At 46.6% G+C, this 16,226-nt stretch overlaps 1 protein-coding gene across 2 annotated transcripts in view; it reads right to left on the bottom strand.

Annotated features, from left to right (window-relative positions):
• SLC23A1 (solute carrier family 23 member 1) overlaps window positions 1-16,226 on the bottom strand; it is a 434,941-nt gene that overhangs the window by 25,575 nt on the left and 393,140 nt on the right. For both annotated transcript variants that reach the window (XM_040442715.1, XM_040442724.1), the window contains exon 11: window positions 15,374-15,503. In XM_040442715.1, coding sequence (XP_040298649.1) covers window positions 15,374-15,503 — 130 coding nt within the window. The remainder of the gene's footprint in view (window positions 1-15,373; window positions 15,504-16,226) is intronic.

Consider the following 16,226-nt stretch of genomic DNA (forward strand, 5'->3'; position numbering starts at 1 on the left):
ACAGCAGTGAAGGAGAGGCTGGCACAAAAGTCCTCTGGGGCACACTCTGTGTTTAGGGACCAGGCCTGGTGTTGGATGAGGTGCCCTGGATGTTGCAGGTGTTTTATGTGCCTGGGGCAAGGTCCCTTTAAAGTTCGTGACGCCAGTGCCAATTGGACGGTGGCACACCGTATAATGATAGGTGGAATAATTGAGGAATCAGTAAGTAAACCAAACGTCTTTTTAATGGAAATTCACGGTGCAAGTTTTATACATACAGTTCAATTTATAGATGGTTATAATGCAGATCCTCAGACAATTCTTTCACAAGCAGGTAGACTTCAGATGAAGGCAGGAAATAAACAGGCAAGATACTTGGAGGAACACAATGGTGATTGCTTACAGTGCAACCCTGCTTTATCCCCTTCAGCTATTCTAGCTGGCTGGATGCCAAGGCCCGGATGCCCAAATGCTGGCTTTTATCCTTGGTATATCGTTCCTTTCTCCAATATAGGTACTTGCTGTATACTATATAGCTCTGTCCATCATGGTACTTATCTGACCTGGTGTTGACTGGAATAGACGGGAGGATAACTGCTGGTTCTCCCCAGGAGGTGCCATCCTGCTACTGGGGAGTCTTCAGAGCTAACCTAGGCTCTCTTTATCCTCAGGTAGGCTAGGATCCCTCTACTAGCCCCCTGGTTACAACTAACAGCCTGGGCTGTCCAGCTGCATGTCAGGGGGAGGCTCTAGCTTGTCCTCCTCACTGGTCTCAGCAGACCCCTGACCTTGAACTCTCTGCACTCGAACTCTCTCTCTCCTGTCTGGGCCTGAATACTTATACTAAGGCAACTCTAGCTCCCTCTAGCGTCTAGGATGACTAACTACAGAGACTAGGCCTGATACCACATAATACGGGGAAAACATTACATATAAAACAATACTTTACAATTTACATAATATCTGCACAATTGGAAATGACACTCCTGTCCCTAGTGAAGAGAAGTCACGCACACCCCAATTGACCCTCGTGTAGTGCCCACGCTTAGTCCGTGAGGCCACTACACCTGTCCTTGCCGGCGTGGTCATGGTAGGAGGAGGATTACTTTCACCTCTTCCCCTGTTAGATTCCCATTGTGCTGTGACATCACCCTTATACGCTGTGTAAAGCATACTTTTTAATTTATTTTGGAACTGCTGCATCCTTTCCGACTTGCGGTAATTCGGTAACATTTGAGGCACTTTCTGCTTATACCGGGGGTCTAGTAGCGTGGCCACCCAGTACAGGTCGTCCTCCTTCAGCCTTTTTATACGAGGGTCCCTCAACAGGCACGACAGGATGAAAGACCCCATTTGCACAAGGTTGGATGCCGAGCTACTCAGGTCCCGTTCCTCGTCCTCAGTGATCTCACTGAAGGCATGTTCTTCCCCCCAGCCACGTACAACACCACGGGTACCAAATAGGTGACAACGAGCACCCTGGGATGCCTGCTGTGGTTGGTCTTTCTCCTCCTCCTCAAAGCCACATTTCTCCTCTGACTCCTCTTCCTCAGACTCCTCTTCCAGCGTTGCCGCAGGTCCAGCAATCGATGCTGATAAGGCTGTTTCTGGTGGTGATGGTGACCACAACTCTTCCTCTTCACGCTCATCTACGGCCTGATCCAGCACTCTTCGCAGGGCACGCTCCAGGAAGAAAACAAATGGGATGATGTCGCTGATGGTGCCTTCAGTGCGACTGACTAGGTTTGTCACCTCCTCAAAAGGACGCATGAGCCTACAGGCATTGCGCATGAGCGTCCAGTAACGTGGATAATAAAAAACCCCCAGCTCCGCAGAGGCTGTCCTAGCACCCCGGTCATACAAATACTCGTTGGCGGCTTTTTCTTGTTGGAGCAGGCGGTCGAACATTAGGAGTGTTGAATTTCAATATGTCGGGCTGTTGCAAATCAAGCGCCTCACTGGCATGTTGTTTCGCCGCTGGATATCTGAAAAGTGCGCCATGGTCGTGTCGGAACGCCTGAAATGGCCACATACCTTCCTGGCCTGCTTGAGGATGTCCTGTAAGCCAGGGTACTTATGCACAAAGCGTTGTACAATCAGATTCAACACATCTGCTATGCACGGCACATGTGTCAACTTGCCCAAATTCAATGCCACCAACAAATTGCTTCCGTTGTCACACACCACTTTGCCGATCTCTAGTTGGTGCGGAGTCAGCCACTGATCCACCTGTGCGTTCAGGGTGGACAGGAGTGCTGGTCCGGTGTGACTCTCTGCTTTCAGGCAAGTCAACCCCAAGACGGCGTGATACTGTCGTATCCGGGATGTGGAATAGCCCCTGGGGAGCTGGGTGGGTGCAGTTGATGTGGAGCAAGACACAGCAGCAGAAGAGGACTCAGCCGAGGAGGTTATCGAAGAGGATGGAGTAGGAGGAGTAGAGGAGGTGGCAGCAGGCCTGCCTGCAAGTCGTGGCGGTGTAACCAACTCCTATGCAGATCCACGCATGACATGCTTGGCAGCCGTCAGCAGGTTTACCCAATGCGCAGTGTAGGTGCTATACCTGCCCTGACCGTGCTTTGCAGACCAGCTATCAGTGGTCAGATGGACCCTTGCCCCAACACTGTGTGCCAGACATGCCATGACTTCCTTTTGCACAATAGAGTACAGGTTGGGGATTGCCTTTTGTGAAAAGAAATTTTGGCCGGGTACCTTCCACTGCGGTGTCCCAATAGCTACAAATTTTTTGAAGGCCTCAGCTGGCGGGCTAAGAGTTCCGACAAGCCAGCTGTCAGACGCCGGGCAAGGGGGTGACTCTGTGACATTGGCTTCTTACGCTCAAACATGTCCTTGACAGACACCTGACTGTGGGCAGATGAGCAGGAACTGCTCAAGGCGAGAGACGGAGTGGCGGATGGTTGAGAGGGGGCAAGGAGGACAGCAGTGGTTGATGTGGCTGAAGATGCTGGACCAGGAGGAGGATGGCGGCTTTGAGTTTGTGTGCTGCTTGTACTCATGTGTTGATCCCATAGGCGTTTGTGATTTGAGATCATGTGCCTTCGCAAAGCAGTTGTACCTAGGTGGGTGTTGGACTTCCCAGGACTCCGTTTTTTATTGGCACAGGTTGCAAATGACATCGCTGTTGTCAGAGGCAGACACACAAAAAAAATGCCACACTGCTGAGCTCTGCAATGACTGCATTCTGGTGGTGGCAACAGCATGCGTTGATTGGCGTGCTGTCTGGCTGACCCCGGGTACCGATGCATGCTGTCTGACTGTGCCACTAGCTCCTTGCGACGACCTCCCCCTGCTTCCAACTCGTCTCCTCCTCCTCTCTGTCTTCCCATCTGAACTTCCCCCCTGTTCTTCTTCTCTTCGAGCGGGCACCCACGTGACATCCACGGACACATCGTCATCATCAACCGCTTCACTTGTATCTGACAACTCAGCAAAGGAAGCAGCAGCAGGTACAACATCATCATCACACCGTACGTCCATGTGTGTAATGCTGCCTGACTGAGACATATCCCTGTAATCTACATCCTCTGGCAATAATGGTTGCGCATCACTCATTTCTTCCAACTGATGTGTAAATAACTCCTCTAACAGATCAAGTGAAGCGGCTGTGGTGCTAGTGTTGGTGGTGGCGGCAAGCGTGCGAGTGGTAACTTGAGAGGTGCCCGAAGCTAAGCTGGAGGAGGATGGTGCATCAAGGTTCCGAGCGGAAGCTGTAGAAGATTGGGTGTCCTGTGTTAGCCAGTCAACTATGTCCTCAGAACTTTTCGAGTTCAGGGTACGTGGCCTCTGAACACTGGGCATCATTCTAGGGCCAAAGGGAATCACAGCACCACGACCACGATGGCCCCTGCGGGGTGGCCTGCCTTTGCCTGTCATATTTTTTAGATTAGTTTAGTTGTACTATGCGTGCAAGCTACTGTGACACCAGATATGAGTGGCACTGTGCACTGGCAGAAGTTGGCAGAGTAGACGCTGTAGGCCTGACACACCGGCTTGCAGACAACTAACATTTTATTTTTTTTTTTTTTTATCTAATCTACTGTGACACCAGATATGAGTTGCACTGGTGTGACACTGTGCACTGGCAGGGCCTGAAACACACACGCTTGCAGGCAACTGACTGCTATTATACTACAGTCAAAAATTGTTGTTGTTTTTTTAAATGTAATCTACTGTGACACCAGATAAGAGTTGCGCTGGTGACACTGTGCACTGGCAGGGCCTGAAACACACACGCTTGCAAGCAACTGACTGCTATTCTATTACAGTCAAAAAAGTTTTTTTTTTTTAAATGCAAGCTACTGTGACATCAGATATGAGTGGTGGCACTGGGCAAGTGGGCACAGTACAGTATACGCTGTGAGCCTGACACACACGCTGGCAGGCAACTGCAATTAGATTACAGAGGGAAAAAAATATAAAAAAGCAGACTGATGTACTAGCCCTAAAAAGGGCTTTTTGGGGTGCTGTCAGGACGCTGTCCTTACAGCAGAGATCAGATGAGTCTTTCAGGACTGGAGTGGACACTGAATACACTGGCCTAGCTATCGATTTCACTATTAAATCAGCAGCAGCTACACTGTCCCTCCTCTCACTAACACTGCAGCTTCCGAATGAATCTAAAATGGATGCTGTCCAGGAGGTGGGAGGGTCTGGGAGGGAGGGTATGCTGCTGATTGGCTGGAATGTGGCTGCTGACTGTGAGGTACAGGGTCAAAGTTTGCTCAATGATGACGAATAGGGGGCGGACCGAACATCGCATATGTTCGCCCGCCGCGGCGAACGCGAACAAGCTATGTTCGCCGGCGAATAGTTCGGGACATCTCTACCTGTATGATGCAATGCACACAGAGGTCTTGTCCATAAATAGCTGCTCATGAAGGGTCATGTGGCAGTGAGTACCAGAGGAGCTGATGCAGAGGATGGAAGTGTTAGTGTCCCTAATGAAGTGTTGTGTCATGCAGGGGTATACTTAGAAATCACTGGGCCCCATAGCAAGAATCTGAATTGGGCCCCCTAACTCCACTCACTATCAACCTCTGGCCCATCCCACCACCTGCCCTGGCTCCTCCCTTGCCACTTCCTCGTTGGATTCCTACTGACCCAGAGAAGGAAGGGCACAGGTCAGTTTTGCCCAAAGGGAACGCCGTAGGAACAAAACCCATAAAACGGTGGAGGAATAGCATTTTTTTTTTCCAATTCCACCCCATTTGGAATTTTTTGCCCGCTTTACACTATAATACTGTATGTGATATTAAAGTACAACTTATCCAGCAAAAAACTAATGGAAATTAGCCTCCCCAGCGTTACCCGCAATGCTAGAAAGGATCATTCCCATCGTGGCCTGCTATTGACTGCCCCCCACATCGCTGGATGTTTTCATTCATGCGACTGGGGGAATGCAGTGGCGGCCGTGCAGGCATCCGCAACGCGGGTACTAGGGAGTGGGCTAATTATTACCTGTATGAGGTGCCCAGGCATTTTGGGGGGGCATTATAGGAGTTGGATAGCCCCTTTAACTCCTTGCTGCTGACGCTTAGTGTGCATAACCACCACACAACCCCCCCCCCACACACACACACACACACACACACACACTGAGGGATGCAGATAGGAACTCTCTCCCCATTAAGAATCCCCTCATGAACTTTTCTTTAACTAAGTAACTGGCACTGTTCTTACTGTGGGTGGCTCGGCTGTGGGTGGGTGTGGCACACAACAGGGGCAACAGGCAAGTAGTGTTTCTACGCCGGAGGCGGTGATGCTGGGGGGAGCTTGGCTGGCTGTGTTCAGTCAGTGATTGACCCGACCGTTCTCCAACTTCTCAAGTCTTGTGCTGCCTTTGTGCACACAATGGGGGATGGGGGAGGTTCGGAGGGGGGCCCTGACTGAAAATAGGAGAAGCAAGCAGGGCCCAGCCAGGACGGAACGGAAGTGGGTGGGCCGCCTCAATGCCCAATAAACTGAGTCTGCAGATGTATGCAGGCCCCATAGCAGCTGCATGGTCTGCCTATATTGGCGGTATGCTACTGGTGTCACTGGATACTATGTCAGGATGTTGCTCCCTGACCATAATTAAACGCAGCAAAGTCTTTTTACAAAGTGCATTATAGAACTTCAAATACATACAGAAGCAACTGATTTTAAGTGCAAATCTTCTCTGGCACCAGTAAGGATCATGGAGGCAGTTTGGATAGTGGGTAACGTTCTGGGTGGAGGGTGACTTAGCCGTAGTCCCTCACCTTTCAGCAGTGTCTTTAATGCTGATTGTAGTAATTCACTCTGAGAGAATCCTATTTGCAAACAGTGCAGCATCCCACTCAAGTAACCGTGGGCCCCGCAAACATGTTTTTATCATGTATTAATGTCATGTGATATGCCTGTATTTTGTATTTTATCTCCTGTCATATTCTCCATGTCACAATGTGATTTTACATGCAAGTATCCTTTATACAGGCCTAGCCAGGGTGCACTACACTTGTTTTTCCACTAGATGGAGCAGTGTCAGTGTGTATAAATAGCTTAGCTCAGACCTAAGTTAGGCTGTGCAAATGTGTGCAGTTGTGTGCAGTGCTGTGCACTTCAGTTCAGTTTAGTTCCTGGTTGAGGTAAATCCAAATCAGTGCAGATGAGCTCAGGTAAATCCAAGTGAGAGTTCAGTTGAATGCAGTTCTCTCATGAGCCTACAAGAAAGCAACAGCCATGTAGCTGAATATCTGGAGGGAGGCCCCTTCCTAGCCTCTCTACTCTGTCCCTGTCAGTTCCATAGCCCAGGGTTAAGGCCTGCAAGTATTCTTCCTAGAGGTGAGCAATCCACTACTATAGATCGCTCTTCCAGGGTGACCAATGTCTAAACTGTATGCAGCCGAGTATATAAGGAATTATCATGTTTATGCAAGACAAAGGATTAGCAAGATAGTCATTACCTGGGGACTTATTAAGCACCTTTGTACTAGGTGTAGGAGATAGCTTGAAGCATCTACATCTCCAGTTTAAATCCTGAGGACAGTTAGGCCAACTGTCAGAAATGCATTGGAATAGAAGTTTCAGGATTCAGAAAAGCACCTTTTTATTCAAGGATTAGAATCAGGCCAGAGTTGTTACCAGTGTAAGACTTTCATTATTAACAGCCTAGTCTGAGCAGTTGTTTTCTTACGTATTACAAGAGCCTGTACTTCATTGAGGATTTGCATTTCCCTATCCCCATATGCATGGGAGATTGTGCTTAATGATTGTATCCAGAGACTGTTTAATGCCTATGGATGTATTGTAATCAAGAATCATCATCAGTAAAGAGCCATTTGGAGTTTCACCCTGTTTGCCTCAGACTCAGTTCCTCTATTAACACTATAGTAAATGGTTGTACCTCCATACAAATGGTACTGGCGTCACGATTACAGGGGACATTGCCACTGGCACATTAATACAGACCACCAAGGGCACCTCAAACCACCATCTGGCCAGTGTCCCTTACACGAGAGTGTGCCCCAGAGAATCCTTGTGCGATTCTCCTTTTCACTTATGCGAGCCTGCCCAGGGACGACATAACTGAGTAACCAGAACTGTATTTACCTCGGCCCACCTATTGCTCACACCATGACTGTAACGGTCATGTACACACACACACACACAGGGGGGAGGATAGTGACCGCTGCGCTCCACCCTCACCCTTGGCCCTGCCTACTTGCCTCACGAGTCCTGATGACAGGGGACAACTGGATGGCAGTCCCTTACTTAGGATATGTGCGGGAAGGACAGACAAGACAAATAACGGATAGTGAACGGACCGGGTCAAAACCAAGAGGACAACGCAGTACAGAGGGATAAGCAAAGAATGGTCAGGAGAAGCCGGGGTTATAAATACCAGGAGAGTCGAGAAGTACCAAAGGAGTCCGCAAAGAATAGTCAGGTGGAAGCCGAGGTCAAAATACCAGGAGAAATGCGCAGTACAGGAGGAGCAGGCAAAGGATCGTCAGGGAACAGGATCAGGTAAGTATACAGGTATCCAACAAACGCCAGGAACCTAAATTAACAGGCAACCTGTGGCCAGCAGGCTGCCTGTATTTATAGTGGGGAGTGAGGGTCATGTGACGTGGCCAGCGTCACATGACCGACAGACCGACCAGTCGAGCCCCGAGTGATCAGCTCGGCGCTCAAGGCAAACCTAGGAGCAGGGAGCCTCCCAGCTAGCAAAAGTCACCCTGGGAACGAGGTCAAACACAGATCCTCGCTCCCGAAGCTAAGCAGCAGGTCTGCGGCTGATCGGAGATCGAGTGCGCCTTCGGCACCCGGCCGTTACAGTGACCTCACACATAATTCCCCTGCAAGGTCTGGCATACCGCAACAGGAGCTCTACATTCAGCTTCCTCTGCTTTGTTTCTGGACAGGAACTCCTCCTTCTGGCAAAAAGCAGGACCAGCCCACTCCTACCAAGAGGGGAGGAACATGGTGGTTATCCCTGTTTCCTGTCAACGTTTGCCATCAACTGGTAGCTGGTTACTGGTAACACAGTCCAAACACATAAACAACAAATAACATTATTTAATATGACACTATACAACTGTAGTACCCCAGGTTTGGAGTACTACAATGTGATCAGGCAAATCACCTCCATGTGATATCTACTCCATTCAGACACACTGCACTTGTCATCTGCACTTGCACAAATGGGAGTTTAGTGCAGGTGCAGTGTGTTTGAATAGAGGAGGCTGATTGATGGTCACATGACCCTATATCAGCTGCCATCTTATGGAAAGAACAGCATAGAAGATGTGCCCAAGGAGACATGGCTTTTAAAGTATAGCAAATGGCACACAAAATCAACAGTAGTAAGTGCCAAGTAGCCATCTTATATACACATTGGTCAATAGTAGTCAGAAAGTGGCCAACCCCTTTAAACGTCATAAAAGCAAGCACGTTGAAAAGACAGCCCTGGGGTCCTTTGTAGGTTCCTAGAGCTCACTGTAGAGAAGTCCCTCAGTCTACAGTTGGGTAAATAGAAACCCTGTGACCCAATTAAGGAAGGATTGCACTTTGATAGCACCACAATCACAGACCACAGAGAACAAAGGGTTAAAAACCCAAATTAGCACCTCATATGCCAACGGTGATACATGAGGCTGTTCTAAAGGCCCCCATACCCATTATTGTATTGTTAATCAAACCCACGGAGACTGGCAGGTTTGCCCAACAGTCTAAAGTGTATGGTTACCTTCCGACTCTCTCGACAGATGATGCATTGAGCAAAATTTATATTTTCTCCGTATCCTCTTGTTCTATCTTTCAGCAGCTTTCTCCTCTATGACCACTGCATACATGTAGCGGTCAGAGGAGGGAGAGACCGCAAAGCAGGATTCAAGTACAGTACAGTACAGACTGAAGCAAAAGCCGGCTTTATTAAGGAGCAAAATGAAACTGCCAGAAAACCTGAGTAGCAATACAGTACCACCGGACCAGAGGCACAATGGGTCAAAGACAGGAATGGTATTAACAGGTGAACATAAATCAACAACAATGGCAATGGAGTTTTGCATATACACAGAATGAGCTAAACAGCAAACAGTCAGCTTGCAGGCTACTCTCACTACCAATTTCCTATCTAGCCCTGCTACCCAGGGGACATTTCTACAGCGCACTGACTAAGTCCCTGACTCTATAACCTATCACAGGAAAGCACCGGTGCCACTCACAGTTCTGCAGATTCTCCTGGGTACAATAAGATGCAGTCTGGAGCCAGGTCCGGTCGCTTGCTTGTATGTCTTTCTCTCTCTGGTCACAACAGATGCAGATCTCCACCTAGTTCCAGCTCTGGCAGGAAGGATCCAGCTTGTACTGGTCTCTACACATGGTCCCACTCCTCTGGAACACACAGTAAAGTCCTCTGTGTGCAGCTCCACAGCTGTCAGGAAAATCTCAGCTAATATAGCCTCCTGCTGCTTCAGTCTTTTACTGTTATCTCTCAGCAGCCCATCTCTCCCTGTTATCTCAGCAAGGCCCCCAGCAACTTATAGAACAGCCCGGGAAAAACTTCTTAACTCTTTCTTAGCCTCTGGCCAGCACAACTCAGGTTCCTGTTTAGTCACAGTGGCCTCTGGTGGCCGGAGGGAAACATGACAGTCTGCATAGATATAAGCACTGGAAATGCTACTGGTTGATTCAGGGCTGCCTCTTACATACACATACATGTTTGGCCGAGCTGAACGTGTGTGTATATGAGGTAGTTGGGAGAGAGAGCTGTTGTATGTGTATGGCCACATTAAGAGCAGGAGTTGTTAGTAACAGTGTTTTTAGAGCAGCAGTGATCTGGGAGTTGTTAACCCCCTTTCTCTTCCAGCAATGCCAAAAAGACTTCACTGTATACTGAGTAATGAAGTCAGGCGGCACAGCGTACTGGTTGAGGGGTGCTCGGTTTGTGTGGAGGTAATCCCAAAATCAGAAGAATGAAAGAAAACCGGCACTCCCAAAAATCTTTGCTGGTGATAGATTTATTGGTCACTCATATGACGCGCAGCGTTTCGGCACTCACAGGTGCCTTTTTAAAACAATAAGTGAGCAGCAGTATGAGTGGAAGAACATGCAAACAAAACAGGTTTCACTGTATACTGAATCTGCACTGCCTGCCAACTAAAGACAGTGGGCAGGTGTTAAGTTGTCTAAGAACCAGATGTTACTTCAAGTGTTCTCCTGGTCAGAGTATAGAGATGTATCAATAGGGCTGGGTTCAAATCACATTTTCCCATCCACGTAATGCATACAAAAAATGTATACGTTAAACGGATCCCTCAGACTGATGCCGTACAGTGGCATCCGTTCACCATAGAGTTCCATTGTAAAAAAAAAAAATATATATATATATATATATATATATATATACTTTTTTTTACCAGACTGTACAGGATACACGTTGTGTGCTGCGTTTTTATATCCTTTTTTGTAACGTATACGTCAAACGGAGGAATAAAATGTGATGTGATCCCCCCCTAATTTAGTTTTTTTAAACATTTCTATGTAATACTCTTACTGTATAGTGCATGAGATTCTGTATCTGAATAAATCTATGGTGAATCTACATGTAGTTTCTCTGTCTTTTTTCTGTATGGAGTTAATGAATTATGCTTCATGTATGTTATGTGACTGAGCATAATATGCAGGGCCGTCTTTAACAAGGGGCAAAAGGGGCAGCTGCCCCGGGCCCAGTTGCTCCTGGGGGGCCCAAGGCAGCTGACTCTTGAGCCCTGCTAGCCATTGCCCCGGGTGTCAGGCTGTCAGCTACACAGGGGGTGCTGCCATGCCATGCCTGCCGGCACTCCATGTGAAGATTACATCAGAAAAAGGTGACAGGGGCTGTTATGCTAATATACTGTAAACTACTGTATAGTGGGGTGCTGTATAGTGTGGGGGCCTGTATACTGTGGGGGGCTGTATACTGTGGGGGCCTGTATACTGTGGGGGCCTGTATACTGTGGGGGCTGTTTACTGTGGGGGGCTGTATACTGTATACTATGGGTGCTGTATATTGTGGAGTGCTATACTGCTGTACTGTATACTGTGGGGGGCTGTATACTGTGGGGGGCTGTATACTGTATACTGTGGGGGCCTGTATACTGTGGGGGGCTGTATACTGTGGGTGCTGTATATTGTGGAGTGCTATCCTGCTGTACTGTATACTGTGGGGGCTGTATACTGTGGGGGGCTGTATACTGTGGGGGGCTGTATACTGTATACTGTGGGTGCTGTATATTGTGGAGTGCTATACTGCTGTACTGTATACTGTGGGGGGCTGTATACTGTATACTGTGGGTGCTGTATATTGTGGAGTGCTATACTGCTGTACTGTATACTGTGGGGGCTGTATACTGTATACTGTGGGTGCTGTATATTGTGGAGTGCTATACTGCTGTACTGTATAGTGTGGGGGGCTGTATAGTGTGGGGTGCTGTATCGTGTATAGTTTGGGGTGCTGTATACGGTGAGGTGCTATACTGCTCTACTGTATACTGTGAGGTGTTGTATACTGTGGGGTGCTGTATACTGTGGGCTGCTATACTGCTCTACTATATACTGTGGGGTACTGTATAGTGTGGGGTGCTATACTGCATACTGTGTGGTGCTGTATACTATAGGGTGCTATACTGCATACTGTGGGGTGCTGTATACTATAGGGTACTATACTGCATACTGTGGGGTGCTGGGGTGCACTGTAACACTAGGGTGAGTCGAGCCCTGGTCTCCTTCCTGCAGAGCGGTGCCCACTTCCAGCCTGAGCCCAGCTGCCCAGAGCACTGATCCTGAGCCGCTGGAGTCTTCAGAACTGGAAGTATTTACAGTAATTCACTGTACTCTACCAGATGTGTGGATTTTTCGTGTGTGTGTTGTGGTGGAGGGCGTGATTGCCTGCTAAGGTGTGGGAAGGCGGGATCCAGGGGGCCCAAGTAAATTTTTGCCCAGGGTCCAATCAATATTAAAGACGGCCCTGATAATATGCTTTATGGTAATAACATTTTACATATAAAGGAGTTAATTTATCATATATCAACAGACATAGATGTCTGGTAGATACAGGTTGGAATATCTTTGACCCGCAACTACTTCCAGAATAAGGGTTCCCGACTCCCATCCCGTCTTGACTGTATCCATAACTGCCACAGAAATAAAATGTAGGATTGTGTACATGTGCAGGGCTATCTCTCCATTCATTTATTAATTCCACTGTATCCATAACTGCCACAGAAATAAAATGTAGGATTGTGTACATGTGCAGGGCAATCTCTCCATTCATTTATTAATTCCACTGTATCCATAACTGCCACAGAAATAAAATGTAGGATTGTGTACATGTGCAGGGCTATCTCTCCATTCATTTATTCATTCCTGCAGGAAGGATTTGGGAGAACCTCTTTCTAGAGAAATTCTACATTTGTTTAAAAACCCTCTAAGATACGAATATCCCTTTAATTTGGACTGTATGGTCATGGAGCAGTATTTTCTAAGTGATAAATCAGCTAATTTACATTATAAATGGAGTCATTTTTCCTATGTATTCATGCCATTTGGTTTAGGCCTCATGCACATGACCGTAGTTATGGTCCGCATCCAAGCTGCAGTTTTTGTAGCTCGGATGCAGACCCATTCACTTCAATGGGGCCGCAAAAGATGCGGACAGCACTCCGTGTGCTGTCCGCATCCGTTGCTCCGTTAAGAGGCCCCGAAAAAAAATATAGCATGTCCTATTCTTGTCCGTTTTGCGGACAAGAATAGGCATGTCTACAATGGGCCGCCCGTTCCGTTCCGCAAATTGCGGAAGGCACACGGGCGGCTTCCGTTTTATGCCGCAAAAAATGGCACGGTCGTGTGCATGAGGCCTTACTGTTGATAAGACATCTTCATCAGAGGCAATCAATGGGATTCATCTAGTGCCTGCTGTGCAACAAAACTGGCAGTGTGTTGTGGCTACTGTTATATACGTATGTCATCATATCACTTTCTATTCTGTTATTATTTTTTGGGGGGAACAGGCTGAACAAAAATAGTAGTTCTGTAGCTGTTTTTTTTTAATTTTTTTATTTCTTTTGCAGTCTTGATGCAGGATAAATAACATTATCATTTTATAGTACGAGCTATTATGAATTTGGTTATGCCGTGATAAAGCATCTTGAACACGTGACTTGTCTATTAGTAGGCCTCACAAGCTTCAGTACATGGCAGACGTGGAGGCCACTGTTAGGTCTTTTTCTGTCATAGCAATCCAACATCGTAATCTCATGTGTGTGTGGGGGGAGGCATGGGGTGACAGAGGTATCCTTCCCCTTCTGTCAGCTCCTTATTGTTACAGTTACTATAGACTGCAGCACTGAAGGGGTTAATTTGCAGAGACAGGAACTAGTTCTGCCCCAGCCATTGCAGTGAGAGCCAACCTATTACAGCCTTGCCTGCTGCATATTGTGCAGACTCAGCTCCTGAGCCCGTGCCATACAAATGCCACACACATACATGGGTTTGTGTTAATGTCCTCACTGCTGCCCCATATATATATACAGCACAGGGTGGGAAGGGGTTAAAGATGTATATTCCTTTCAACCCCATAATCCAATATGATGCACATTTACATATCATATAGGGTTAAAGGGTTAAAATAAATATCTATGCAAGGTAATTGTGTATAGAGGAAGCACCAGGGACTGCAGATAAGGCTTTTAGATAATATATTAAGAAAGTTTATCAGTTCTGATAAGTGGGGGTGCCGGGAGTTGTACCACTGATCTGACATTGACAGCCTATTCTGAGAATAGAAAATCAATATCAAATTCCTGGATAACCCCTTTAAGGGTGTTTGGGTGTTTTGTGGCTTTTACTTTCCCAGTTCTCCTGGGGTGCTGAGATCAAAAGTTTAGGCTAGTGACTAGTGCATGTAAGTAGCCCACACAGAAATTGGGCCTTCTTTTGCCGCAAGCTGCTCTTCTTCTCTTTTATTTCAGTTTTGTATAGAGTTTTTTCGCCTCATTTGTCTATTTGTCACAGAAAGTTGTACAGTCTATACTGGGAGGGTCCAGGTTACCACATGTTCACAATTATAGGGCTCATTCACATGACCGTGTGTGCCCTGTGCCATTGTACGAGATCTGCAAAATATGGTAAATGAGAGGACATCTCTTATCATTTGCAGTGCTTCCATGGGCTTCTGATCTGTGCTTCTGTTCCGCACCTCGCTGTATCTTTCAGACCCATTCAAGTCAATTGCTCCACATCCGTGAAGGGGATTCACATGGCTGGTGCCCATGTATTGCGGACTCGCTGTTTGTGGTGTTCAATACGGGCATGGACCGCCTACAATAGTGTGAATTGGCCCATAGTGGGATAATGGTATGCAAGGACTTCCCATTTTAACGTTACATATTTTTTATTTCAATAAATGCTGTGCCAACCCCAGTGTCTCTTCAAATTTGGTTCATGTATTTTTGTTTTACAATAATTCATATTATGGGGTTGTAGTTATTTATAGTTATTTGGTCAATTTCTATATTTCTATTTCTACCAGGCTCATAAGTGATGTAAATGTCTGGTATCAACAGGATGCAATCGTTAAACATCATATTTTCTTGAATACTGTATGGAGGAGATTTATCAAAACAGGTGTAACATAAATCTTGCTTCATTGTCTATAATAACCAATCAGATTCCACATTGCATTTCCCAAAGGAGCTGGTGGAATCAGACTGGTTGCTATGGGCTAAGCCAGTTTTCTTTACTGTCTTAGTGTAGAATGATGTTTGCCATAATAGTGGTTTTTATGACCCTGAGATTGTTTTTCTTTTTCCTTCCTGTAAATTCACCTTCCATACAATGTAATTATTTATAATAATAATAATATATCCACTCTTACCAAACAAAGCACAGAACATTCCACCGAGTATGGGGTCTGGAACAGATGCAAATAGAGCAGTAAATTTGCCGATTGTTCCTAAGATGAACATGATCCCGGCACCATACTGCACAACTCTTCTACTGCCCACCTGATGAGAATAGAATGAACAACAAAACAAAGCATTATTTCTAGTTCTACAAAAAAGTACAATATAAATAATGCTTAATCCCTTGGCACTGTAAACAATGTTCATTTTTTCTTTCTTCTTTTTTCCCCCGTGCATTCCAAGAGTTATGACTTTTTTTACTTCTTAGTTTACATAACCATTTGATGGCTTGCTTTTTGCGAGACAAGTACTTTTAATGGCATCTTTTTTTCACTGGGGGAAACATACTCCCTGTGAGAGTGTGACTTCCCATCCTGAGCTGTGCTCTTGTAACGGAACCTCACAGCATTATAATGATTAAGGGTACAGCTACACAGCAATTTTTGACACGACACGTGTCTCGCTCCCAAGTATCGCAGTGTAGCTGGGCAGCAATAGGTATGAATGGGATTGCTGTGCGTCTCGCACATCTGTCACTGTACACGTATCTTAACCCCTTAGTGACCAAGCCTGTTTGGGCCTTACTCACCAAGCCAAATTTTGGAAATCTGACATGTGTAATTTTAGCTTAGAATAACTTTGTAACGGTTTTGCACATCAAAGTAATTCTGACATTGTTTTCTCGTCACATATTGTACTTTACTTAGGTGGTAAAATTCTACCGATAAAATATGCGTATCTTTATTAACCACCTCAGCCCCCAGTGCTTAAACACCCTGAAAGACCAGGCCACTTTTTACACTTCTGACCTACACTACTTTCACC

The sequence above is a fragment of the Bufo bufo genome, chromosome 1, assembly GCF_905171765.1.
Source record: "Bufo bufo chromosome 1, aBufBuf1.1, whole genome shotgun sequence".
Lineage (NCBI taxonomy): Eukaryota > Metazoa > Chordata > Amphibia > Anura > Bufonidae > Bufo > Bufo bufo.